Source organism: Sciurus carolinensis, chromosome 4 (assembly GCF_902686445.1).
Source record: "Sciurus carolinensis chromosome 4, mSciCar1.2, whole genome shotgun sequence".
Lineage (NCBI taxonomy): Eukaryota > Metazoa > Chordata > Mammalia > Rodentia > Sciuridae > Sciurus > Sciurus carolinensis.
The window spans coordinates 1,293,740-1,319,357 of NC_062216.1; the positions used below are offsets into that span (position 1 = coordinate 1,293,740).

General features: G+C 54.5%; 1 protein-coding gene across 2 annotated transcripts in view; it reads left to right on the forward strand.

Annotated features, from left to right (window-relative positions):
• The window catches only part of Myom2 (myomesin 2), a 115,743-nt gene that overhangs the window by 57,847 nt on the left and 32,278 nt on the right, over window positions 1–25,618 (forward strand). For both annotated transcript variants that reach the window (XM_047550392.1, XM_047550393.1), the window contains 15 exons: window positions 992–1,148; window positions 1,231–1,337; window positions 3,854–3,898; window positions 4,328–4,464; window positions 8,900–9,044; window positions 9,155–9,214; window positions 10,104–10,171; window positions 13,105–13,218; window positions 13,384–13,471; window positions 13,972–14,010; window positions 15,535–15,640; window positions 19,540–19,703; window positions 19,968–20,004; window positions 20,859–20,881; window positions 21,379–21,434. In XM_047550392.1, the coding sequence (XP_047406348.1) occupies window positions 992–1,148; window positions 1,231–1,337; window positions 3,854–3,898; window positions 4,328–4,464; window positions 8,900–9,044; window positions 9,155–9,214; window positions 10,104–10,171; window positions 13,105–13,218; window positions 13,384–13,471; window positions 13,972–14,010; window positions 15,535–15,640; window positions 19,540–19,703; window positions 19,968–20,004; window positions 20,859–20,881; window positions 21,379–21,434 (1,346 nt within the window). The remainder of the gene's footprint in view (window positions 1–991; window positions 1,149–1,230; window positions 1,338–3,853; window positions 3,899–4,327; window positions 4,465–8,899; window positions 9,045–9,154; window positions 9,215–10,103; window positions 10,172–13,104; window positions 13,219–13,383; window positions 13,472–13,971; window positions 14,011–15,534; window positions 15,641–19,539; window positions 19,704–19,967; window positions 20,005–20,858; window positions 20,882–21,378; window positions 21,435–25,618) is intronic.

The following is a 25,618-nucleotide window of genomic DNA, read 5'->3' on the forward strand; positions in this document are numbered from 1 at the left end:
CGTGGGAGCTGATGGAGCCACTCACAGAGACCTGCTGTGTCTCCTGGGCCTTCACTCTCCTGTGGACCTTTGTTCACTTTGTTCTGCTGTCTGCTCTGTCGCTACTCCATCCTCCTTGGAGTTTGAGAGCATCTGTACCACGTGTCCTCAGTTCTGCTCACCTGCAGAGGCTGAGCTGCCCCTCCTGTCCTGATTTCCCTTCCTTCCTTCCTTCCTTTCTTTCTTTCTTTCTTTCTTTCTTTCTTTCTTTCTTTCTTTCTTTCTTTCTTTCTTTCTTTCTTTCTTTCTCTCTCTCTCTCTCTCTCTCTCTCTCTCTCTCTCTCTCTCTCTCTCTCAGGAATTGAACCTAGGACACTTAGCCACTGAGCCACACCCCCAGCCCTTTTTGTATCTTATTTAGAGTCAGGGTCTCACTGAGTTGCTTAGCAACCTCACTTGCTGAGGCTGGCTTTGAACTCGTCAACCTCCTGCCTTAGCCTCCCGATTGCAGCCTCCGGATTACTGCTGGGATTATAGGCGTGTGCCACTGCACCCAGCATCCTGATTTCTAAGAGCTGGAGTCTGGCTAGCACATGCTGGCCATGAGTCCATCCAAGTCGAAACAGCAAACAAACAGCACTCACTCCCCAAAACCAAGGTAACCAGGTGGAGAAGGAGGCCGGCAAGGGTAAAATTGACCAGGAAAGGCGAGGGCAGGTTAGGCCTCAGAGAGAATTAGGTCTAAAAGGCGACCCGTGGCCTTCTAGATAGTACTGGACACAGGAAGGAAGTGGACGGGAACGGGTGTCCTGAAAGCAGCACAGCACCAGACCATGTTAGTCCACAGCTCCCTCTAGTGCTCTGCTCCCTCTTCGCTGTCCAGGTCAGTCCTGGTGGACATTAAGTGAAACTGCTGATTTGATGTAAGATAAGCTCCTTGCTTGCACCACCCCCTCTAGAGACAGGACCCGAGGGACATGTGTCGCCAACCTCAGTCACCCTTGCTCTGCAGGCACGAAGGAAATCAGCGCTGGTGTGGATGAGGAAGGCAACATCTACCTGGCCTTCGACTGCCAGGAAATGACAGACGCCTCCCAGTTCACATGGTGCAAGTCCTACGAGGAGATCGCCGACGAGGAGAAGTTCCGTGTGCACACGGAGGGCGACCAGTAAGTCCCCGGGAGCTGGCGCTGTGAGCCTGGAAACCCCGCAGATGCAACACGGCTCACACCGCTCTGTCTCCGCTTCCAGCTCAAGGCTGTACTTTAAGAATCCAGATAAAGTGGACGTGGGGACCTATTCTGTGTCCGTGAGTGACACCGATGGCGTGTCCTCCAGTTTCGTTCTGGATGAGGAAGGTAATAGCTGAACATTTGCCATTTTGGTTGTTTTTCATGCTTTCAAAGACCAGTTCTGATATAGACTTCTACATCTACCTTTTTGACTAGAAGAAGGGTGTTTGTCGGAGGCTGAAATGGGGAATATTCAAATGAGTCAAAATTTAAAATCAAGCAAATCCAGAGAGGGTGCTCTCTGCGGCACGTGGCCATGGGGGCTCACCTTGCACATAGTGGGTGCTCTCTGAGGCACACGGCCACGGGGCTCACATTACACATAGTGGGTGCTCTCTGAGGCACATGGCCACAGGGCTCACCTTGCACATAGTGGGTGCTCTCTGTAGCACAAGGCCATGGGGGCTTACCTTGCACACAGGGGGTACTTTCTGAGACACATTGCCATGGGGGCTCACCTTGCACACAGCGGGTGCTCTCTGCGGCACACGGCCACGGGGCTCACATTACACATAGTGGGTGCTCTCTGTAGCACAAGGCCATGGGGGCTCACCTTGCACACAGTGGGTTCTTTCTGAGGCACATTGCCATGGGGGCTCACCTTGCACACAGCGGGTGCCCTCTGAGGCACATTGCCATGGGGGCTCGCCTTGCACACAGCGGGTGCCCTCTGAGGCACATGGTCATGGAGGCTCACCTTGCACACCCATTCTTTTTTTTTTTTTAATATTTTTTAGTTGTAGGTGGACACCTTTATTTTATTTATCTATTTTTATGTGGTGCTGAGGATTGAACCCAGTGCCTCACATGTGCTGGGCGAGCACTCTACCTCTGAGCCCCAGCCCAGCCCTACACACCCGTGACTGGGGTGGAGGGAAGTCGGCCTGGTGTGGCCAAGGAGGGGAAGTGCTTTTGCCAGCAGTTCACAGCACAGGCGTGAGGTAGGGGCCTTTTTCCCTCTCTTTATCCCTGCCGGGGGCTCTGCTCCTGTCCAGCCCTCCCCTCCCCTGAGCATTTTGGAGTGGAGAGTCAGCGATGGGGAGAGAGCTCTGTACCCAGAGCAGGATCGTAGGATCTCTGAGGGCCTTTGGGTCTTAAGGCGGCTTAGCCTGAGCTCTTTGCATGGTGCAGACTCCCCTGGGTACTGTAAGCCACATAAGTGAGTCCTGCATTATCTACGGCTTCCTGGTTGTCACAGAACACCTGGGGGACAGCCTGGGTGATTCGTAGTGAACCGTCTTATTTTGCTCATGGTTCTGGAGATTGGAAGCCCAAGATCAGGGGACTGCATCTGTGAGGACCATCTGCCCCTCATCCCTGGGGGAAGGCATCGCCTGAGAAGCCAGGTCCTCCTTTTTTCAGTCCCCACTCTCTGTGCCAAGCCCACCCCTGGGAACATTGCTTTAATCCAGTCCCACCTCTCAAACACCATGCAGTGGGATTAAGTCCCCAGCACAAGAACACTGGGGGCATTTTCAAGCCGTAGCCATGGGTGGGGAGCACAGGGAAGTTGCTGGGGGAGGTAGCCAGAGACACACCAGGTCTGCCTTTGCACTGCTTGAATCCAGGGGAACTTAGGCAACTGAGCCAGATGCAGCTGAGAGCCGCAGGGGCGGGGGAACGGCCCCTTCCCTCTGGGTCCCCAGTGTGCGGCACACAGACAGGTAGGGGCTCTTCCACGCTGCCTTTGCTGACCCTGACTCAAACAACTCTGTATGCAGACACAGCCTCAAGTGAATGTGTTCCTCTGCATTTGTAAGCTTTCATATGACGTTTTTCATTTTAATTTCAAGTCATAGCAAAAGATAAAATTTCCACCATGTTTTTTATTATGCATAGACTTAACTATGTGTGAGACAAGACCTTGGAGTTGCAGGTGTGCTTCTTTCCGTCTATGGACCTTCCCACAGAAAAATCCCAGTGGGAAAGCCAGTCCTCACAGTCAAATCAATTGCCAGGAAAAGTCTGATTGCATTTTCCAGTTCAAATAAATGTGCTCACACACACTTCTGTGGCCATCATCTCATTCCTGAACCCTAACTCTAGGAAGAAGGGAGGGAGGGGGATAAAGACATGGCCAGTGCTTTGGTGGCTCCCACCCTGCAGGGTCTGACTGTCTGCTCGCTCATGCTCATGGTAAAGCACCAAGGCAGGGTCTGGACACCTGAGGGGATACACACATTTTTGTTAATAAAATCTAAGAAGGAAGTTTTGGAAGGGGAGGAGACAGTGCACCCCCAGCCCGGTTAGGTAAGGGAGAGTTCCCTTGGAGTTAGACCCCTGTGCTCTCCCTGAGGACCCTTCTGGACCCCTGGGAGTTGCCTGCCCACCCAGCCCCTGGCTCCCAAGATGCAGACCTGCCTGCCCCTCAGCAAGTGGGTTCTTCAGACGCCGAGTACACCGCCTGTGGTCACTGCAGTGAGCAGGGCTCTCCTCTTCACCCTGCTCTGTTTTAGTTCACATTTCTTCCAGTCTTGGAAGTGAATCTTGGTGAGGCAGAGTCTCTGCTTTTGTTTGCTGCTGTTTATAGACTTCTGAAGGCACAGGTCAAGATTAATTAAAACATGTTTTCTTTGTTTTAGAGCTTGAACGTTTGATGGCGCTGAGCAATGAGATCAAGAATCCCAGTAAGTAATCTGCCTGCCCTGCACTACCCATGGGGCCACTCCCCAGGGCCAGGATGGTCTCAGCAGGGCCCAGCCTGTGGGCTTGTCACTAAGCGCAAACCAGACACCTGTTTATACTGTGCAGAGGCGCAAGCAGGGTGTCTATCAATGCTGTCTTCAGTTCCCGAATCGCCTGAAGGAACACAGGCAGCTTCCGCAGGGGACCTCATCCTAAAGGCGCTCACAGAACCCAAGGGTGGGGGGCTCTCAGTGCAGCAACGGGCTCACTACGGGCTCATCTTCAAGGTTTGGTTTCCATTACACAGTGCAATTCTCCAGGGTTTTGCTTCCCAAGCCAGCTCGAAACTCAGGTGGATGTCTTCCTATGACAGGCAGTGGGTCTTTCTCACAAGGACTTGGCATTGACCTGAGGTTTCTTTTCTTCTGCAGCGATTCCTCTGAAATCAGAATTAGCTTATGAGATTTTTGATAAGGGCCAGGTTCGCTTCTGGCTCCAGGCTGAGCAGTTATCTCCAGATGCCAGCTTCCGATTCGTCATTAATGACAGAGAAGTCTCCGACAGCGAGGTGGGTTCCCGGGAGCAGGCTGCTGCTGTGTGGGCCCGGCGGGCAGGTCCGCTGCTGCAGGGCGGCCTTCGGTGTGTGTTCCCAGGACTCGAGCTCTGAGAACTGGGGTGGGGGGTTGATGGGAGGGTGAAGATGGCGAGTGCCAGGTTCGGAGGTCGCTCCGGGCGGATGAGACCTCAGCAGCCTTTGAAACCCAAGCCTGTTGGAATTAAAAAATGACAGATGATGTTTTAGAGATGCGGAGCTCAGTTTTATGGAGAGGTTCCCCTTCCTGGGGGAAAAGTCCATGACCAATAAGCTTATTCCTGATGAAGGCCTCGGGGGGCTTGGATCTTGTGCCCTATGCTGAGGAGCGTCCAGGCTGCCTGGCTGTGGAACGTCTGATCTGGCAAGGGAGCAGTGGAATATCAGGAATGCCACGGGACGCTGCCCTATTGTAGTGTGTGGGCATCAGGCAAGAAGCGGCCCCAGGCACCAAAGAGCGGGAGAAACCAAACTTTACCTTAGGCTGCGGCCAGAGGTCAGCACTCCAGGTTCCGAGTGCCCCTTGTCAGATTTTTAGGACATTTATAGGCTGCCTAGTGTCATAGATTTTCCAGTCTGAAATGACACATGGTTGTGCACAAGGTTTCAAAAAACAATGGGATATGATTGTGTTTCCAAGTGGAAGTGTATTTCCAGAAGCAATGCTGTAAGGGAAAGGGCTTCTCTCACAAGGCCTTCAAGTGAGTCAGCTTCCAGCCGGGCCCTTGAGCCTTCACTGGGGCATTTACACTTCAAAGGAAAGAAGTTAGACCCTAAGCCAAGTCCTTTACAATCCAAAAGGTAGGAGTGAAAGGTGCCAATTAGGTTCCCTGAAAACCAGCTGTCTGGAAAGGGGAGGGGAGGGCACCCTCCTTTCCCAGGCCCTCATCTTTAGGGAGGGTCCTTAGTTTACTTTGTATCCAGCCCTGACTTAGTTAGCTAAGATGAATCTCCCATTACTTAGGCCCTCCTGGGAGTCTGTGCACGGAGAGGGGCTGGTCCCGGAGACACGCCTCCTCTTGCTGATACAGCACACCAGTGCGCCCAGTCCGAGGACCACCTATGGTAGGGTCCGTATTGTTCAGTGGTGGGTTGGTGCCTCTCAGATCCCACCACCCTGAGCTCTTCTGCCTCTCTTCCCGTGACCCCAAGCACAGTGTCACTGATGCACTTGGCTGGCCTACCCATATTGAAGTCAGTACTCAGTGTAAGCTCGGGGGCAGGGCTAGTGGCCAAATAAAATTGGACAGAAAGTGGTTGAAGCAAGCTTTATTGGAATTTGGCTCTCGAGTGAAATTCCCAGCTCCCTGGGGTACAGATGAGGTAGGGAGCCGGAGAAAATCGTGCATGGCCCTGGCTGCCCAGGGTCTTTATAGGCTGGAATGGGCGGGGGAGGGGGTTTCTGCTGAGTGACAGGTGGAATTAAGGGAGTTAAGGGTCAGCCGGTGGAGTTAAGGGTCAGTGGAGTTAAGGGTCAACAGGTGGAGTTAAGGGTCAGTGGAGTTTTCTTGTCTGTTTGATTGGTCTCCGTTTGGCACGCTGCCCTTTGTCTCAGTTGCCCCACTCTCCCTCCTACAGTTGCCCAGGTTCTGACCTAACACTCAGACCAGACGGTAACTCCAGGCCCCGGTGGGGCCCCCGCAGGGCTCTCCTGCTCCCATGTGGTCTTGACACAGTGTTCTGCTGTGCTTTGTCCTTCACTCATTCCTCGGGCTGTCCTGGAGCAGCGTGGGGCCACGCCGCTCCATCACGTGGGCGGCACCACGCCCCCTTGCGGGTCATACCTAGAAGACATCAGTGCTCACTCACACGCGTCGTGATTTAAATACTGGCATATTGGAATGTCTCACTGTAAAGGTGATCTGGGGTTTCGTGGAGGTGGGAGCTGGGGTGGGCAGGGCAGGCTTTACTCTAACCCAAGGCATGTTTCAGATTTTCGGGAAGAGCAGCGTTGCAGTTAGCCATGGAGGACTGGGGTGCCCCAGGGTGCCAGGAGATGTTCTGCTCACCACTGTGGCTTGCTGCTGTTGCCAACAGAACAGTGAGGCGGACAGGCGCCACCCAGGCCATGCCCTCCCAGAGGCTCCCAGAGGGTCAGGAAGAGCGACTTCAGTTGGAGGGAAAGGAGTCTCAGCGTTGCGAGTGTGCACAGGGATCAGCGCAGGAATCCTGTCAGGAAGGGCAGAGACGTGGAGAGACTGGAGGAGTTAGGGCCGGTTTCAAGAGCAGGGCACCGTTGACATGGGCCTTACAGAGTAGATTCAAGGGGTCTGGGCTACGAGAAGACACAGGCCACCTGGTCCAGAGCCAGGAATGCAGTAGCGCCAGGAAATACCACTTGGAAATCTTGGGAAATACCACTGGATGGTGGAGTGGACTGGGAGACCCACCTTGGGTGCAGGCAGCCCCAGAACCGCTGAGAGGTGAGTGCTTTGGCCCAGAGAGAAGCCCTGACGAGGTCACGGGTTTGCACACATTGCTGCCTGTGTTCTCTGTGACACTGGCACTTGAATATAAAAACAGGAGCCACCTTGTGAGAAAGAGGGACATCGTGGAAATAGACACACGGGGCAGGTAGGAATTCCTTCTGGGATCCCAAGGTGGGTGGGAGGCCGGGGGGCCGCCACAGGACAGTAGGAGCTTATTTGTTCCTCTTGTTCTGAGGCCCTGCCACGTTCATACCTGAGATCAGGACCCAGCCTGGGAGGTCTGAAATTCCAGCAGGGCTCCATTTGAAAGGTCCATGATGATTTGTAGGAAGTGTCCTGAACAGATTGTGGCCTGTGGTTAACTCAGGACTCCAGGCCGTGGGGAGGTCAAGCGGGAGGAGGCAGTCTTGCTGTGACTCACAGACGCACCCTGAGCCCTTCCTGTCAAAGGAGAGATCCCCCAGGTTCCAGCTGCACCTGATGCGAGCTGGGCATTCATTTGGATGTGGCTCTTTCTCCAAGACCCCTGCTTAATTCAGATGCTGTGTCATCCAAGGCGGAACCAAACCCAGTGCATTAGCAACCCTCAAACCTTCGGGGTCTGCTGGCTCATCTCACAGCGAGAGGGCAGTGTCTCAGGGAATGGCGAGGTGTGGCAAGGCTGGTGGCATGCGGATCACCACAGGGGCCCCCAGATGGCTGTGTGCTCAGGCACGCTGGTCTGGTGACGGTGGTTGGGGAGCGGGGTGGCTGTGCAAGGAAGGGAGGTGTCACGGCAGTGAGGGCTGAAGAAGGAGGCCCTGGGGCTGCCCTAGGAGACTCTCGGGTCTCCCCACGGCCACCCGTCTCCTGTCCGTGTCCCCTCTGAGCGGTGTGACGTTGCGCCTGTGTGTCTTCCTGTCAGCGTGTATCCCTGAGGCCAGCGTCATGCCTGGCTCGTCCTAATGTGCTTGGTCGTCCCAGCCGGGCACGTGGAAGGAGCCGCTTCATTCTGCAGGGGCAGGGCCAGTGCAGATGGTGGGAAGGCTCAAGGGAGCCCCAGGGTCAGCGACTCCAGGGTCAGGTGAGGCTGCCTGAGGCCACAGGGGGTAGAGCCAGCTGCCTCTCCGTGGGCGCCTGGCTGCCTCCTACGCGCTACTTTAACTTGATGACTTTGCTGGCGGGGGCAGTGCTGGGGGCAGTGCTGGGTGAGGGAGAGGTTGCCGAGATAAGCGAGGGGTGCCTGCGTCTTGAGGACCCGTGGCTCGTGAGTCAGCAAGGACGGGGGCAGAGACCCTGCAGGAGGTCACCCAGCCTCACGCGAGGGCACCTGGAGCGTCTCCCTTGGGGACAGTTGCAAGGAGTGGGGCTCCCTGGCAAGAGCGGGAGAGCCGCCAGGCTGTTGCTGGGAAACAGTGCGGCTCAGGAGCTGGGGCCAGGCTGCGCTGGGAAAGGCGAGCTGAGCGCCCTCCAGCTCCTCTACAGGGCCGAGGGTGGCAGGGGGGCAGAGCTGTCAGAGCGCGCTGGGTGACGTCAGGTGGCCAGGTCCCAAGCCTGCTGTGCTGAGTCTGTGCTCAGCTGAGGCTGCTGCACCCACATGCCCAGCACTGGGGAGGCTGCGGCTCTGCGCCCCAGGGGCCGAGGACCTCAGTGCTGAGGGCCAAGCAGTGGCAGCTCTGCGAGGGCTTTCTTCATCAGCTCCCATTCTTCTCTCTCTGTTGGAGTGTGTGTTGCACAGACGCTTGTCCTTGGGTACGGGAGTTGCTGTGCGCGTGTGCAGGGGCTGGTACTCCCAGGAATGCCCCCCGTGGGCCCTGGGATCTGTCAGGATGCAAGCTCATGCTCTTTGATCCTTGGCCCACCCAGGGGTTTAGCTGGTGCAATTTCATTCTGTGAAACTCTGTAGCCTGAGCCCCTGAGACACAACAGCCAATGTAACTCTTAAGTGGAGGAAGGAAGCCAGAGGGGTTCCATGGTCCAATTCCCTGTCCCTTTACTTCCAGACACACAGAATTAAATGTGACAAATCAACTGGAATCATTGAGATGGTGATGGATCGATTCACCATTGAGAACGAAGGCACCTACACCGTGCAGATTCAGGATGGAAAAGCCAAAAACCAGTCTTCCCTGGTTCTTATTGGAGATGGTATGCTATGGTGGCTATTTCTACATGTCTATGAAACATAATTCAAAGAAAATTCTTCCACTACTGAAAAGCAACGTATTTCATCTCTCTCTCTTGGATATTGAATTTAGCTTTCAGGACTGTGCTAGAAGAGGCTGAATTTCAGAGGAAGGAGTTTCTCAGGAAGCAAGGTAAGTGGCTTGCCCTGCTCCCAGTCTGGAGCAGAGACCGGGGTTTGAGCAGTTGTCCCTGGTCAGGACTCTGCCTTTTCCGTGGCAAAGCCCTTTCTTAGCTGAGGAGACCTGGCTGCTTCTCTGTCCTTCCACCCTGGGTGCACCCCGCCTTACTTTTTTCTTCTAACTTGAAAAGCCCAGGACTTGTGTTCCTGTTTCCTGTCACAGCCCTCGAGGAGGAAAGCGTCCACCTGGCCAGGCTCTGAGCCAACGTGCTGGCTGGTCTCTTTTGCACACTGTCTTGCCAGACACCCCTTGGCTTAACACACGTTGGTCACTCCACATAGCGTGAGACGTGTGCCCTTCCTCTCCGTGGCCCCTGGCTTCCCACACAGTGTCCCCCCCCGTCACCCGGGGCCACCCTCTGACCAGTCGGCAGTCAGGTGGACTTCTGTAACTGCCCTTCATGGAGCAGGGACCTGTCCTCTTCTGGCTCTACTTCTCCAGTGGCCTTTTAAGTGTGTAGGATGTGTTTGAATGAAAGAAGTTGCCTCATACTTTCTGAATCTGCTTTGCATTTTTGTGTCGAATGGGACAAAGGTATTGTTAGTGTATGACTTCTACATTTATTTTAAATAAAAGTGATAGAGATTTTTTAAAATATATATAACCTGTCCTTAATTTCATGAGCTACACAAATAAAACATGCATAATGAAATCGCTAGGTCAAGCTGTTAGCTGTGTTGACTTCGGGGCCATGCGAAGCACCTCAGTTTCATAGGGCACAGAAGTGTTGAAAAGCTATTTTAAAAAAAGCTATAGACACACACTGTGTGTGTGTGCATTTATCATCTACACGATTTGTACTGATTCGTGGACATAAGCTCTTCACCTCTTTCCGCCCTAGGACCTCACTTTGCTGAGTACTTGCACTGGGACGTTACAGAGGAATGCGAGGTCCGGCTGGTCTGTAAGGTGAGAAGCCCTCTGAGGCGGAGTGCGGGGTGCTGCTCTTGGTCTCTCCAGAGGTCGAGGGTTGGACGTGTGGTCTGGCTCAGGTGTGCGGAGGGTGGCTCTGTTGTGGTGGCCTTTTCCCACTCTGGCTTTCAGGGCTTGCTTCCTTCTTTGTGAGAAGATGACAGAGACGATTCTAGGGGGTGATTACTTAAGGTGTGGCAGGGGAGCTTGTAAGAGTCCCCATGGAGTCCACCTGTTGTGGACTGCTCTTGGAACTTCACCAGGAAACCCCGGGCATGTTTGGGAACATGGTGCTTCTCAAGTTGTAATGACTCAGCAGTTAATCTGCTTTAATTTTGGTGAGGTTGTATTTTCAGCAAAAAACCTTAGCAGGTGATTTATTCACTGGCTAAGTGATTGCCACCGTGCTGGGACCGTGCTGGATAAGCGGTCAGTCGTGCATGGTCTCTCTCCTAACTACTTACAGTCTGAGGGGCTGGGAGACAAGAGCACGGGGCTCTAGCAAGGGGAGGATTCCAGCAGGTGAGGGTGGCCCACAAGCCCAGGGACAGGAGCTGCCGGTGCCCAGAGCCCTCAGAGGGAGCCTAGGACAGTACACGTGTTCTATGCAACATCCAGACATGAGGCTGGGAGGCTGGAGGGGCCAGACGCAGGCCTAGAGCTTTGACGTTTAATAGGCTTAAGGTTATCATATGCTAATTATGGAAAATACGTAGTTTTTTTTATAGTGAATTTCTTGCACTAATACGTTTAATAAGAAGATTCAAAGACAAGAACACTTTTTTTCTTTTGGTACTGAGGCTCGAACCCTGGCCACATCCCCAGACAGTTTATTTTATATTTTGAGACAGAGTCTCACTAAGTTGCTTAGGACCTTGCCTCTGGAGCCATGGGATTACAGGTGTGCAGAAACACTTGTAAAAGGAGTTTGCTTGTAAAGAACGGCAAGAGAGCTCTTTAGCAGGACTGACTCACACGTGGGGAGCACAAGGGGTGGTTAAGGGGAAGATGCCCTGGATGACCAAGGGTGCTGTTTACTTAGCTCTTCATGCTGGTAAAACAGCAGTCTTCCCAGTGATGACCCTGTGTGGAGAGGTATGCACCTCCTAGACGCCAGCGTCACAGAGTCAGTCCGCTGGGCAGCAGGCGGCTTAGCACACGTGAGGCAGGTGCTCGGTATGCTGGCTCTGCTCTTCTGACTGCTGGGGAACCCAGGGACACGCACACCCTGTGGGCAGCCGCAGAAATGAGTTCTGCTTCCCTGGGGACTCTGATGTCATCTAAGTGGTGCGTTACCCTTTGCAGATATTTAAAACTACCCTATGTCCAGATGTTGGAGAAACTAAATAAATACTGCTTGCGATTTGAGTATTTTTGCAATTTAATGCACTGAACTTACATACCCACCTATCTGTCAATCCTGAGATTCTGTGGACAAGTCTTCCACCTTTTCTTTTTTTATTAATGATACTGTGGCAGGTGGCTATTTTAAACTTTATTTATGTTTAAATATTTATGTTTATTTATGTTATGGGGAGGCTAGTTTATGTGCAGATATAGTCATGTTATGACTTCACAGAAAAGCATTTTTTAAAGAGTCAAGAGAAACTTGCATCATAAGCTGAAGAGGATCTGTTAGAAGTTTTCCCACAGCAGGAGGGGTAACTGGAGAGCGCTCAGCTCAGGAGTCACCCAAGAGCACCGAGGCCCTGTCTGCCTTCGGCTGCATGCACCTGCGGCCGCCCAGATTTAACAGGCAGGAGAGGAGCTGCAGGTGTTCAGAGGACAGCAAGGGCCATTCGGGGGGTAAGAACTGATAGGAAAGTGAATTAATTGAGAATGTGTTTCAAGCTGAAGGCCATTGGAAAGACCTTTACTTCACACACAAAGACCAACAATTTAAAACGTTTGAACAGATGAGGGGAGACAGTACTGACTTGAGGCTGTGAGTGACCGTGATGATGGGCACCACTGCAGGGGGCACAGAGGGGGCAGTGCCAAGCCAGGAGGGAGGCGTTGACCCCCAGACCTGTGCCTCCGTCCACCGTGGGTGCGAACACCGAGGTCCTGACATTTTAGGCCCCTGGGTGCTTGTCCCCGTGTGTTCCTCAGACGCTGTGGAATGACTTCTCCATGACAGGCTGGCTCCCCACTCGGTGACTGGGCGGGCAGAACCCCTGCTTTATGGGGACTGTATTTTGGCGTTGCGGTCGATGACGCAGTGGCCACGCCTGCTGTGGGAACCCTGCGGCGTGCTGCGTGGCGGCTCAGTCAGACCAGTCAGGGTTCCTGAGCACCTGTGGTCACATCCTTGCTGGTCACATCCTGTCCTGGTTCACCAGGGTCAGGGACACAGCTGCCAGCCTTGGGCAGAGCAGAGCACTTGTTTCCTACCCAGAAACAGAGCACTGTGCTCCCCACCACCCAGTCCAGAGCCGTATCCAGGGTGCCCGTGCCTGGGCTCCTCCAAGCCAGCTCCTGGCTCACGCCCAGTCCCTCTGCATGGCCGCACCGGGAGCGTCCCCCTGCCAGCAGCAGCCACTGAGCAGTTTCAAGGTCTCCAGGACAGTCGAGCTGTCTTTGAGTAAGGCACATCGCTAACGGCTTGTCCTCATTAGAGGCATTTCCATGAACCAAAAGGTCTGATTTCATGGTCCCGAGTGATGGGGTGACTCTTCCTGGGTGCATCTGTGGGGTGGGAATTTAGGAAAGTATTGCCCTGAGAAGTACTGGGCTGGGGCGAAGCTCAGTGGCCAAGCACTGACCTCACACGTGCGGGTCCCAAGAGGAGGAAGGCATCTGAGAGCATGAGTGTGTGTGTGTGTGTGTGTGTGTGTGTGTGTGTGTGTAAGACCTGTGATTCACAGTCTTCAAGTCTTTTGACCAGCCAGGGTGATGCATGTGCTACACTTGAGATTTCTGTTTTGCAGGTTGCAAACACCAAGAAGGAAACAGTTTTCAAGTGGCTCAAGGACGATGTTCTGTATGAAACTGAGACGTTGCCTGATCTGGAGAAAGGGGTCTGTGAGCTGCTCATCCCAAAGGTACTGTGTGTTAGGTAAACAGAAGCAGAGCAACTTAGGATTCCTGAGAGTCTTCCGGTGCGCATCCTGAAACCCCATGGTCTGCAGGGAAAATGGGTTAGCATTTGCTACATTTCATGCCCCGGTATTGATGGTACGTGAATATGGGGTGTGCTTCATTCGTAGTTGTCCAAGAAGGACCACGGTGAATACAAGGCGACCTTGAAAGATGACAGAGGTCAAGACGTGTCTACCCTTGACATAGCTGGCAAAGGTAAAGGAGCCCCGTCCTACCCGGAATCACCCTGTCCCCAGGACAACGGTGCTGGCAAGCGCAGGCTGTGTCCTCCGCTGCTGCCCACACTGTCTCTGAGCCTAGAAGGAAACCTGTTCCTGCCTCCGTTGCATTGAGAGCTGCTGGGGAGTTTCAGGGAAACGGGTGGGTCCCCTGTGCTTAGGGGACTGGTCAGCGGTCCTTCTCCGGAAGCCAGCCCCTCCCACCCTCAGCAGAGCGGGGTGCTGGCGGCTGTGACGGAGAGTCAGTTAGACCTAGAGCCGGGTTCATATTGAACAAAGCGTTCCTGCCCCGTGTTTGAAAAGAGAATGGGCTGGACAGATTCACGGCCCACGTGAGCCTTCATGGGCAAATACTGCTATTTTGACACTTCGTTTCTCCGATGAGCGGCGTGGTCTCTGGTGTCTGATGCGGTGTGGGAGAGGCTGCTTTCTGTGGAGATGACGTGTGGTCACGGTGCTCTCCCTTCTCCCTTCCAGTGTATGAGGACATGATCTTGGCCATGAGTCGGGTCTGTGGTAAGCAAGTGCGCACTTTTGGAGTTGCTTTGCATGCTAAACTCTCTTTCCTGCGGGGGCGTGTGCTGCTTGGGGACAAAGTTGGGGGCCACAGTGCTCCTGCAGCTCCCGTGGTGCTCCCTTCAGGCTTTCCATGTTGGGTCTGGAGTCTGCTTTTAAAAACCCAGGCTGGACCTTATCACCTCTTCCAATATGCCTTTGGTTAATCTGAACAATTGCTTTATCCCAATTTGTTATCAGCATCTTTATTTCAAATGATGAATAGCAATAATGAATTTTTCAAACTCTGACTTTGTGTCACATGTATCAAACTAATTTTAGCTTTGCAAATAAATTTTCTTGAAGTGCCCTTCCATGGAAATATGGGTTAATAATTCAATCATAATATATTTACATGGTGCTTTATGCTGACAGTTATATAATTCTACTACTGTAGGCTCTTTAGAGAGTACATAGTTTGTGTCTTCTGATCAAGTAGCTGAGACCCAGGCAGTCAGGTGGTTGATCTGCATGCTCAGCCGGCCGCAGCCAGGACCCCAGCAGAAGCCCGCGGCTGCGCACCAGGTCCTCTGCAGTCTGACACACTGTCTGGGATTCTCGTGAGATTGTCTTGTCCACACTGCATCTCGAAGCCTACTCTGGTTGTTCACGGACCTGTGATCTTCATGGTCACACCCCACTCTGTGAGGTAGACCAGGCTGGTGGGAGGCAGTCTCTCCTTGCCCTCTCCGGAAGCTTCTCATTCACACAGGGCACAGGCTGCTCGAGGGCCATTGGGGGTGGTGCTTAGATTTTCCTTCTGTCCACTTGCTCGGGGAATTCTGATGGTGGAGGACGAACCTAACCCTCCATCTCCTCAACGCCCATCACCCCTTGACTGACTTTCCACAACACGTAAGCTCCAGACCAGCGGGTGCGGGTTTTCCACACTACTCTGTGGTTCATGCCGTTCCGACTCTTCCTCTGAAGCTAAGCAGCTGGGGCAGATGCCACTTCTCTTCTAAAGCCCTGGGTGTTTAGCAAAGGGCTTTTCAAATCGTTCTGGCCTGACAACTGCTCAGCCAATGAGTGAACGCCACACGGGAATGAGGCCCATGAGCCTCTGGCTGCAGATTCCACCACACTCAATCGAGAGGGTGGGAGTGCAGGTGGACACCCCCGGGTGTCGGGAATCAGAATGGGCACGGCCTGAGCAGGGTGAGTGCAGGACAGGAGCAGGTGCGCCTGGGAGCTGCCTGCTGGAAGTTGAGAGAGTCATGGAAATAGAGCCGAGGAGGTTTACACAGACTAGGGCATTCCCTCGCTGGAGCGTGGGTCATCAGCAAAGGTAAGATAGTGTGGTTACAGCAGGGTGTGAGGAGGCTCGGCACGGTGCTTCTACCCCTCCTCACTATTGGCAAACGAAGGGAATTCATGTGACACACATTTAGAACATTCAGAGTGTTCTACATAGAACACCCCCAGCCTGCCGCCGTGGATGTCCCACGCCGCTTCCCTGAGATCCGTGTGGTTCTGTCGTCTCAGGAGCATCCGCCTCTCCACTGAAGATACTGTGCACCCCGGAGGGGATCCGGCTCCAGTGCTTCATGAAGTACTTCACGGAGGAAATGAAGGTCAACTGGTACCACAAGTGAGTGTGTGGGCGGCACTGTGGCCCAGGCGTGTGGTCAGGATGGGGCTCTGCACGGCACTGCCGGGACGGGCGTGACTTCAGTTCTCAGCCATCGTGGCAGCCCTGGGCTGGGGTGGGGGCCGAGCTGGCTCTGGGGAGGGTCTGCGAAGGAAGAGGAGGAACGCCCGCCTCTCCAGCAGGTGCTGGGAGTTTCCTCATGTCCAGGGTGCTCCTGCTGTGCCTGGCCAGGGTGGGCAGGGAGGTAAGACAGAGCGCCTCCTGGAAGCCAGGCTGCAGGTTCCCAGCAGGCCCCACTCGACACGCTCAGCCCGAACAGGCCCAGAAGCTGAAACCGTGCTGCAGGCGTGAGCAGCACGGTCCATGCCCTGCTCCTCTGGGGTCCCGTCACCGATAAAGCAACTGTGTGGACGTCCCTCAGCCGTACACAGGGGGCCCTGCCACTGGGGTGTGGCCCTCAGATCTGAGCTGCAGGCTTGCACCTGAGAGCAGCCAAGTGGCACTGAAGTCCCAGGGTCTCTGTGTCAGGATCACCGTCCCGAGCACACAGCTGCTGATGGGAGGGCTGAGGAGGGGCTGATGGAGCCACCGCTGACCTGCTGCCCCTCTGTAACCAGAGGCCAGGGCTGTCTGAGGGCTGTGTCTCCAGGCTGTCCCGATCTCACGCTCTCGTTGACTGTCCAGGTGTCCACGCGTGCCTTTAGACATTGCCTTTGCCTCATCTGGATTCCAGAAGGGAAACAGTGGTCATAAACATCTCATTTTTAAAAAATATTATTTTGTATGGGTGGGTCTAGCTGTGAGCAAATCGTAGTTCTAGGAGGACCCGCGTTCCTGTGCTTTTCTGTTGAGTTTGGCGCACCATGCCTTGCCTGGGACGCTGTGGTGCGGCCCTCAGAGCTTGGCGGCTCCGCGTGGAGCGGGCACTGCTGGGCTTTTGAGTGTGAAAGCCAGCACAGTGGACTCGGCCCAGATCCGTGTGGAGGATCTTGGTAGAAAGGTGTATTGGAGCAGGGGACTAACACGCTGTACACTTTGTGATTACTTGTTTATGGGACTTCTTTGTTAAGGCAGTGGATCTGTTTCCAGCTGAGTCAACCCCCCTGGACCCAGGCTCCATCACCCTTCTCTGTGCTTCCTTCTTTTCTTTATACAAGGAATTGAATGCAGAGGTGCTTAACAACTGAGTTACATTCCCAGTCCGTATTTTAATTTTTTATTTTGAGACAGGGTCTTGCTAAGTTGCTTAGGGCTTTGCTAAGTTGCTGAGGCTGGCTTTGAATTTGGACCTCCTGCCTCAGCCTCCCGAACCTTCTTTATGGCAGTGTGTCTCATGGAGAGCCAGATACAGGTGCAACTTGTGTCCTGCATCTGGCTGTGTATCCGGCTGTGGCGTGTCCAGGCCTGGGAAGGTGCACCCCTTCAGCTTCGTCTGACTGTGCTCTGTGCTGGGCCTGGGGGCTCAGAGACCACCCACGCCCACACACTCCTGCATGAGCACGCACAGCTGTGTGGATGTGTCACCTCAGCTCCAGCTCACGGGCCCTTGCACCCCACACCTGACACATCACTTCACGCAATGCTCACAGGTGCCCTGTGACTTGGGTGTTGATGTCCCGTGTTAGAGATGAGGAAGTTGAGGTCTAGTGAGAGAAATATGTCATTTTGTCCAAGGTCACCCAAGTAGTAAGTGAAGAGCAGAAATCGAGTGCGAGTGTGCAATTCCCACCCGGCTCTCTTGAGTGGCAGCGAGACTCCTGAGGGCGTTGATTGCCAACAGACAGGGGCACAGTGCTCAGACCTGAGCCACCACTGCAGCATCTGATGAAGAGTCATCGGTACACAGGCAGGAATGACTGCCAATTCCCAATGTGTTAAAGTGGCATCATTTCTGTTTGCTCTTCTCCAAACGGAATTTGTTACACAGTAAAGCAGGCACTTCTTGAGCTTGAGTTTTATAACCAGGTGTTCCTTTGGACCTCGAGTTGCGGTGTAAGCTGAAAGCAATGTACTTTTAGATGCACTTCACTGTTTGACTGTTGAACAACTCTGAACTTTGCATTCAGCTGCTCTGTGGTTGTAGTCCGTTGCTGATGCAAGGCTTGGCCACTGAAAGTAGACACTCTGCTTGGCTATCAGAAGAGCCCTTAAGTAGCAACACAGGAAGAGGGCACTACGCAGGGCCACCAGGCCTGGGCTGTCCTTAATGAGGCTTTGGTGGGCTTCCTGCAGGGTCTGTGGTCTGCAGAGAGACTCCCCGGATTGTCTAGTGAGATTTCCCACCCTTCCTGGTATGGGGCACTAATGAAGGAAAGGGAGATGTCCACTGTGCCTTGAATGACCACTCTGTGCCAGACAGCGGACCTGACCCACTGAGCTCCTATCAGCCCCGGGAGGTGGGCGCTACCTCGTCCCTGTTATGCAGGGGGTCAGAGCCAATTCCCTGAGGTCGGGCGGAAGCCCAGGAGCTGCCCCCTGGCCTGGCCCCTGCAGCCCCCTGGGCTTCCTCCTGCAGGGGGCTCTGCTGTCCGCACTCATGCCCTTCCAGCCCCACTGGAGGTGGCTCTCCAGGAAGCCCCTCGTCCTCTCTCCTCGCCTGGCCTCCTCCACGTGGGTGGCCTGCCCTGTGGAGCGTGGCCGTGGCCCCACACTGCGAGCGTCCCCTGCGAGGGCTCAGTCTGTCTGTGGGAAAGCGGCAGAGCCATGCCTCGTTGTGGGCTTGGCCACACTCGTGGAAGGAGAGTGGCGGAGGGGAAGGCACCTGGTGAGAAGACTGCAGGTTCCTTTTGTCAGCTGAACCCACGTTTTGGCTCCTGCAGGGAAGATAAGACACACTGTGAGTTCGAGGCCGGTTCTCTGCAGAATCCCTACCTGGCTAAAGTCATGGTGGCCTCTGCTTCCTGCCCCTGGTGTGTGAGAGAAAGAGACCTGTCCCCTGGTGCCGGTGTGGCCCCGGGACTCTGTTTCCCTGTGCCTGTGACCTCTGTAAGTCTGTCTCTTGTCCCCAGCTCACAGTGACTTTGGGGATAGTCTAGCATGCCCGTCCAAACAGGCTGGCCTCACACACATGACAGCTCACGCTGCCTTGGAAGGCAGGTGGCACCTGGTCCTCAAGTCGAGCTTTAAAAAGCTGTGGTGGAATACAGGCGAGGCGTCAGCCGTTGGCAAGGCACAGTGCGGTCACACTGGGCGCACTGCCCCACCACCCTCCAGAGCTCGTCCACCTCATGCAACCGAAGCTCTGTCCCCCCTGAACGCTGGCTCCTGGCCCTCCCCACGCCCTGGCAGCACCAGCTGCCTCTGTCTCTGGGCCTGCTCTAAGTGGGCCCAGGGTGGCCATCCTCCTGTGTCTGGTTGTCCCCTCAGCATGGTGTCCTTGGGGGTCATTCCTGTTGTGCCCAGTGGGAAGGTCCTCTCCCACCTGGGGCTGAGTGAGTCCTGCCGTGGGGTAGACCGCCTCTGTTCATCCATTGTCCCTCAGTGGACGCGGTTGCCCGCATCTGGCTGTGTGCACGGTGTGGCCGTGCGCTGGGTGCACACGTGCCTGCTGCGCCCCTCCTTCCAAGTCTTGTGGGACGTTCCCAGCAGCGCGTTGCTGGAACATAGCAGATTCACTTCCAGTTTCTTTGAGGAGTTGCCACACTGTGTGACGTATTTTGAAGTTCGTTGTGTTGTGACCAGTGTATATTACATACTAATGTATCTTGAAAATTAAGTAGTTTCATTGTAGGAGGTGTCAGGTCTGAGTCACTGATGTTCTTGGTGAAATCGTAGTAGCCATAACGCCTCCCGTGCCATTAGCATTCCTGAGCAAGGCCCCACCCCGAAGTGCAGCATTGCCCCCGGCTGTGCGTCTGACGCAGACACTGAATCAAAGTGTTGCTGTGACCTCTTTAAAGAGATGCTAAGATCGCATCCAGCGAGCACATGCGGATAGGAGGCAGTGAGGAGATGGCCTGGCTGCAGATCTGTGAGCCCACCGAGAAGGACAAAGGCAAATACACTTTCGAGATTTTTGACGGCAAAGACAACCATCATCGCTCACTCGACCTGTCTGGACAAGGTGAGGGACGTGCGCGTCAGCACCCCATGCTTTATACCCGGCGATCCATCCAGATGATCCCAAAACCGAAGTGATGTGCCAGCGACCCGAGCGTGTGGTTTCCGTTTGGAGGAAACCACTTCTGGGTAGTCCGTCACTCTCTGGGCCCTTCCGTTCTGGGGATCAAGCCTAGTGGGAGGGCTGCGGCAGGAGTGAGCACTGCAGGAGTGAGCACTGCAGGAGTGAGCGCTCCATGGCCACTGACCTGCCACTCTTCCTTTGCAGCCTTCGACGAGGCCTTTGCAGAGTTCCAGCAACTCAAGTAAGACCTGCTCGTGTGATTATTATTCCATCAGACAGTGGTCCGCTGCCTCGGGTATTTTGGCTATGTGAGGGGATGTCTGTGAACGCCCAGGTGACCCCAAGAAAGTGCTGTTCTCGGGGTCAAAGTGGCAACTCGGGTAGCTCAGGGCAGCTTTCTTCTAGACTAGAAATGCACTTATGAGTCGACTTTCCAGAGTCATTGTGACCCTGCTTCCTCCAAATGGTTAAGAATTTCTGAAATCATTGCGACCATGGTGACACATCATGCAGAACCACCTTTAAATGAACATTTGGGATTTCTGCATGCCTGAGTCTTAAAGGATTCAAACAAGCACCGTCCTCACTAGTGTTGGTCGCATCTACTGAGCAGGTTCCTGCACAAGTGAGATAAACCCAGACCAACAATTCAGAGTCACCCTGAAAGTCTGCAACGTGATCTGGCAAATTTGGTGAAAGAAAGTACATTTCTCCAACTGGCGGGTTTGCATGCTGACCTTCCCTGTGTGTTCCAGCATCTGGCTGGCGCAGGAGGTCAGGAAATGTCAACATCAGCCTTCCGTGTGCATAGGGTCCACATCCCTGGGTTCAGCCAACCGTGATAAAGGACTTTTGGAAAGACATGTGTGCTGAACATGAGCAGACTTTTTTCTCGTCATTATTCCTTAAGCAATTCAGGGTAAATGTGGCTCACACAGGGCTCACGTGGCTTTAGGAGTCACAGGCAGCCCTGAGATGATCTAAAGGAACCAGATTTGCTAGGTTCTGTGCAAACGCCACTTAGCTTCTGTGTGGTGCTTCTTGACAGCACCACACCTCAGCTCTCTCTCTCTCTCTCCTCCCCTTGGTGTTTAGGGCTGCGGCTTTTGCAGAGAAGAGTAAGTACACGTGGGATGATAGCAGGATGGGGCATGACCTTGGGTGGCGAGGGTGCAGTTTTCCATGATCAATCTGGTGTATCAGATAATGAGTGGCGAGCGTTCCTGCCCCGATTCAAGTGTGTCCTGTGCAGCCCCAGCCTCCTTCTAGACTCGCTCTTAACCTGGACCTTTCTCCTGTCTTCCACCTGCCCTTGCGAAAGCTGCTCCCCACACGGGGACCCCTTTCCTCTGGCCTGAGTGGTGGGTGCACTCCTCTGTCGCCCTGGGGTTCACATCCCACATTTCCTCTGGAGCATGTCGCCTGCCCTGCATAGAGCTTGCTGCCCCGGTCTGCTTGGCCCTGGCCTTCGGGGCCTCCCCCACCGAGGATGAATCTTCCTCTGCCCTGTCCCCTCCCAGGGAGCACATGCCCCCTCCCATTTCCACCTTGGCGCCACAGGGTGCCAGGGAACACACTCTCAGTGCCTTCCCAACACGTCGCTTTCCTGTTGCAGATCGCGGGAAGGTGATTGGCGGCCTGCCTGATGTGGTGACCATAATGGAAGGCAAGGTGAGAGCAGCTGCAGTGTGCAGAGCTGGAGCAGAGAACAGTCACGCAGGGAGGGCACGACCCCACTCCTCAGGGCAGGCACAGGAGCGCCAGAGGGTGCGCAACGCATCCCTGTCGACCTGCTGGCCACTGCTGTCCCCCCACCGTCCTGCCTCTCCTGGCCATGTGATGGTCCCTGCAGTGTCAGAGGTTGGAGTGGCCTTGTATCCGGACGTGACTCAGGGTGGATTGCTGGCCTCATGTGTGCAAGGCTTGGGGACCAATCCTCAGCACTGAAAAAACCCCAAACAAACAAACAAGCAAACCCAAAACCCAAAAGCAACGCTCAGTATTCTGAATCCTCAAACGGCACCTCTGAGCACACAGAAGGTGTGCATTCCTGCTTTTGTCATCCTCAGGACCCACCAGGTCCCATGCCCCTGGTTCATGGTCACTCAGGAATAGCTGGGCCAGGAGGCGCCCACACCCGCTGTTCTCCGTGTGCAGGTGAAAGCCCTTCTGTGTCCGAGGTCACAGTTTTCGTAAAACACGTGAAAGAGAGTCTCCACTGCAGTTCTCAGGGTCATTCTGGAATAGATAACGAAAATCACTTACTGGAGATTTGATTTGTTGCCTGTCAGTACAATTATTGATATTTAATTGGTAATTCTCTAGTTGCTCCAGTGATTCTAATTCAATGTCACAGGGACATAGATTTTATTAGGCCAAAATACAAAAATTTATAGACCTTCCCTTTAGCAGTTAATGAAAGCCCAGAGAGCCCCCGAGATGGAATAATCATGGCTCTTGTATAAAGACAAAATTGAGAAATTAGCGATTGCTTTACCATAGGCTGAAAAGTGTTTCAAACAAGCATCGAGAACGCATTCGCTGCATCTGGTTTGCTAGCTATTGGAACATAGGATCACTGGGTTGCAAGAGGAACTGGTAAACAGCTTCACATCTAAAATAGAATGTAGACACCAGCTAATGGATCTGCTGTGACATACAGAGCTCAATGACGCAAACCTTCTGGAGTGACTGAGCCTGGCTTACAGCTGGGGATACATGAAGCCCCCATTGGTATCTGAGTGAAAGGCCATGAAAGTGCCCCTCCTCATTCCTGCTCTTCTGTAACTGATATGGGAAGGGCGGTCAGAGCAGTACAGGAGGGCTCTCCTAGGTGTGTAGGAATGCTCTCTCAGGTGTGTAGGAAAGGCTCTCTGAGGTGTGTAGGAATGCTCTCTGATGTGTAGGGAGGACTCTCTGAGGTGTGTAGGAGGGCTCTCTGAGGTGTGTAGGGAGGGCTCTCTGATGTGTAGGGAGGGCTTTCTGAGGTGTGTAGGAGGGCTCTCTGATGTGTGTAGGGAGGGCTCTCTGATGTGTAGGGAGGGCTCTCTGAGGTGTGTAGGAGGGCTCTCTGAAGTGTGTAGGGAGGGCTCTCTGATGTGTATAGGGAGGGCTCTCTGAGGTGTGTAGGAGGGCTCTCTGAGGTGTGTAGGAGGGCTCTCTATGTTGTGTAGGGAGGGCTCTCTGAGGTGTGTAGGAATGCTCTCTGATGTGTAGGGAGGGCTTTCTGAGGTGTGTAGGAGGGCTCTCTGAGCTGTGTAGGAAGGGCTTTCTGAGGTGTGTAGGAGGGCTCTCTGAAGTGTGTAGGGAGGGCTCTCTGATGTGTATAGGGAGGGCTCTCTGAGGTGTGTAGGAAGGCTCTCTGAGGTGTGTAGGAGGGCTCTCTATGTTGTGTAGGGAGGGCTCTCTGAGGTGTGTAGGGAGGGCTCTCTGAGGTGTGTAGGGAGGGCTCTCTGAGGTGTGTAGGAGGGCGCTCTGAGGTGTGTAGGGAGGGCTCTCTGAGGTGTGTAGGAGGGCTCTCTGAGGTGTGTAGGGAGGGCTCTCTGAGGTGTGTAGGAGGGCTCTCTGATGTGTAGGGAGGGCTCTCTGAGGTGTGTAGGGAGGGCTCTCTGAGGTGTGTAGGAGGGCTCTCCATATTGTGTAGGGAGGGCTCTCTATGTTGTGTAGGGAGGGCTCTCTGAGGTGTGTAGGGAGGGCTCTCTGATGTGTGTAGGAGGGCTCTCTGAGGTGTGTAGGAGGGCTCTCTGAGGTGTGTAGGAGGGCTCTCTGAGGTGTGTAGGGAGGGCTCTCTGAGGTGTGTAGGAGGGCTCTCTGAAGTGTGTAGGGAGGGCTCTCTGAGGTGTGTAGGGAGGGCTCTCTGAGGTGTGTAGGGAGGGCTCTCTATGTTGTGTAAGGAGGGCTCTCTATGTTGTGTAGGGAGGACTCTCTGAGGTGTGTAGGGAGGGCTCTCTGAGGTGTGTAGGAGGGCTCTCTGAGCTGTGTAGGAGGGCTCTCCAAGATGTGTAGGAGGGCTCTCTGAGGTATAGGAGGGCTCTCTGAAGTGTGTAGGGAGGGCTCTCTATGTTGTGTAGGGAGGGCTCTCTATGTTGTGTAGGGAGGGCTCTCTGAGGTGTGTAGGGAGGGCTCTCTGAGGTGTGTAGGAGGGCTCTCTGATGTGTATAGGGAGGGCTCTCTGAGGTGTGTAGGAGGGCTCTCTGAGGTGTGTAGGGAGGGCTCTCTGAGGTGTGTAGGAGGGCTCTCTGAGGTGTGTAGGGAGGGCTCTCTGAGGTGTGTAGGAGGGCTCTCTGAGGTGTGTAGGGAGGGCTCTCTGAAGTGTGTAGGGAGGGCTCTCTGAGGTGTGTAGGGAGGGCTCTCTGAGGTGTGTAGGAGGGCTCTCTGATGTGTAGGGAGGGCTCTCTGAGGTGTGTAGGGAGGGCTCTCTGAGGTGTGTAGGAGGGCTCTCTGAGGTGTGTAGGAGGGCTCTCCATGTTGTGTAGGGAGGGCTCTCTATGTTGTGTAGGGAGGGCTCTCTGAGGTGTGTAGGGAGGGCTCTCTGAGGTGTGTAGGGAGGGCTCTATGAGGTGTGTAGGGAGGGCTCTCTATGTTGTGTAAGGAGGGCTCTCTATGTTGTGTAGGGAGGACTCTCTGAGGTGTGTAGGGAGGGCTCTCTGAGGTGTGTAGGAGGGCTCTCTGATGTGTGTAGGGACGGCTCTCTGAGCTGTGTAGGAGGGCTCTCCAAGATGTGTAGGAGGGCTCTCTGAGGTATAGGAGGGCTCTCTGAAGTGTGTAGGGAGGGCTCTCTATGTTGTGTAGGGAGGACTCTCTGAGGTGTGTAGGGAGGGCTCTCTGAGGTGTGTAGGGAGGGCTCTCTGAGTTGTGTAGGAGGGCTCTCTGATGTGTATAGGGAGGGCTCTCTGAGGTGTGTAGGAGGGCTCTCTGAGGTGTGTAGGGAGGGCTCTCTGAGGTGTGTAGGAGGGCTCTCTGAGGTGTGTAGGGAGGGCTCTCTGAGGTGTGTAGGAGGGCTCTCTAGGTGTGTAGGGAGGGCTCTCTGAAGTGTGTAGGGAGGGCTCTCTGAGGTGTGTAGGGAGGGCTCTCTGAGGTGTGTAGGGAGGGCTCTCTGAGGTGTGTAGGGAGGGCTCTCTGAGGTGTGTAGGGAGGGCTCTCTAAGATGTGTAGGGAGGGCTCTCTGAGGTGTGTAGGGAGGGCTCTCTGAGGTGTGTAGGGAGGGCTCTCTGAGGTGTGTAGGGAGGGCTCTCTGAGGTGTTAGGGAGGGCTCTCTGAGGTGCGTAGGAGGGCTCTCTGAGGCGTGTAGGGAGGGCTCTCTGATTTGTATGGAGGGCTCTCTGAGGTGTAGGAGGGCTCTCTGAGGTATAGGAGGGCTCTCTGAGGTGTGTAGGAGGGCTCTCTGAGGTGTGTAGGAGGGCTCTCTGATGTGTATAGGGAGGGCTCTCTGAGGTGTGTAGGAGGGCTCTCTGAGGTGTGTAGGGAGGGCTCTCTGAGGTGTGTAGGGAGGGCTCTCTGAGGTGTGTAGGGAGGGCTCTCTGAGGTGTGTAGGAGGGCTCTCTGAGGTGTGTAGGGAGGGCTCTCTGAGGTGTGTAGGGAGGGCTCTCTGAGGTGTGTAGGGAGGGCTCTCTGAGGTGTGTAGGGAGGGCTCTCTGAGGTGTGTAGGGAGAGCTCTCTGAGGTGTGTAGGAGGGCTCTCTGAGGCGTGTAGGGAGGGCTCTCTGATGTGTATGGAGGGCTCTCTGAGGTGTAGGAGGGCTCTCTGAGGTATAGGAGGGCTCTCTGAGGTGTGTAGGAGGGCTCTCTGAGGTGTGTAGGAAGGCTCTCTGATGTGTAGGGAGGGCTCTCTGAGGTGTGTAGGGAGGGCTCTCTGAG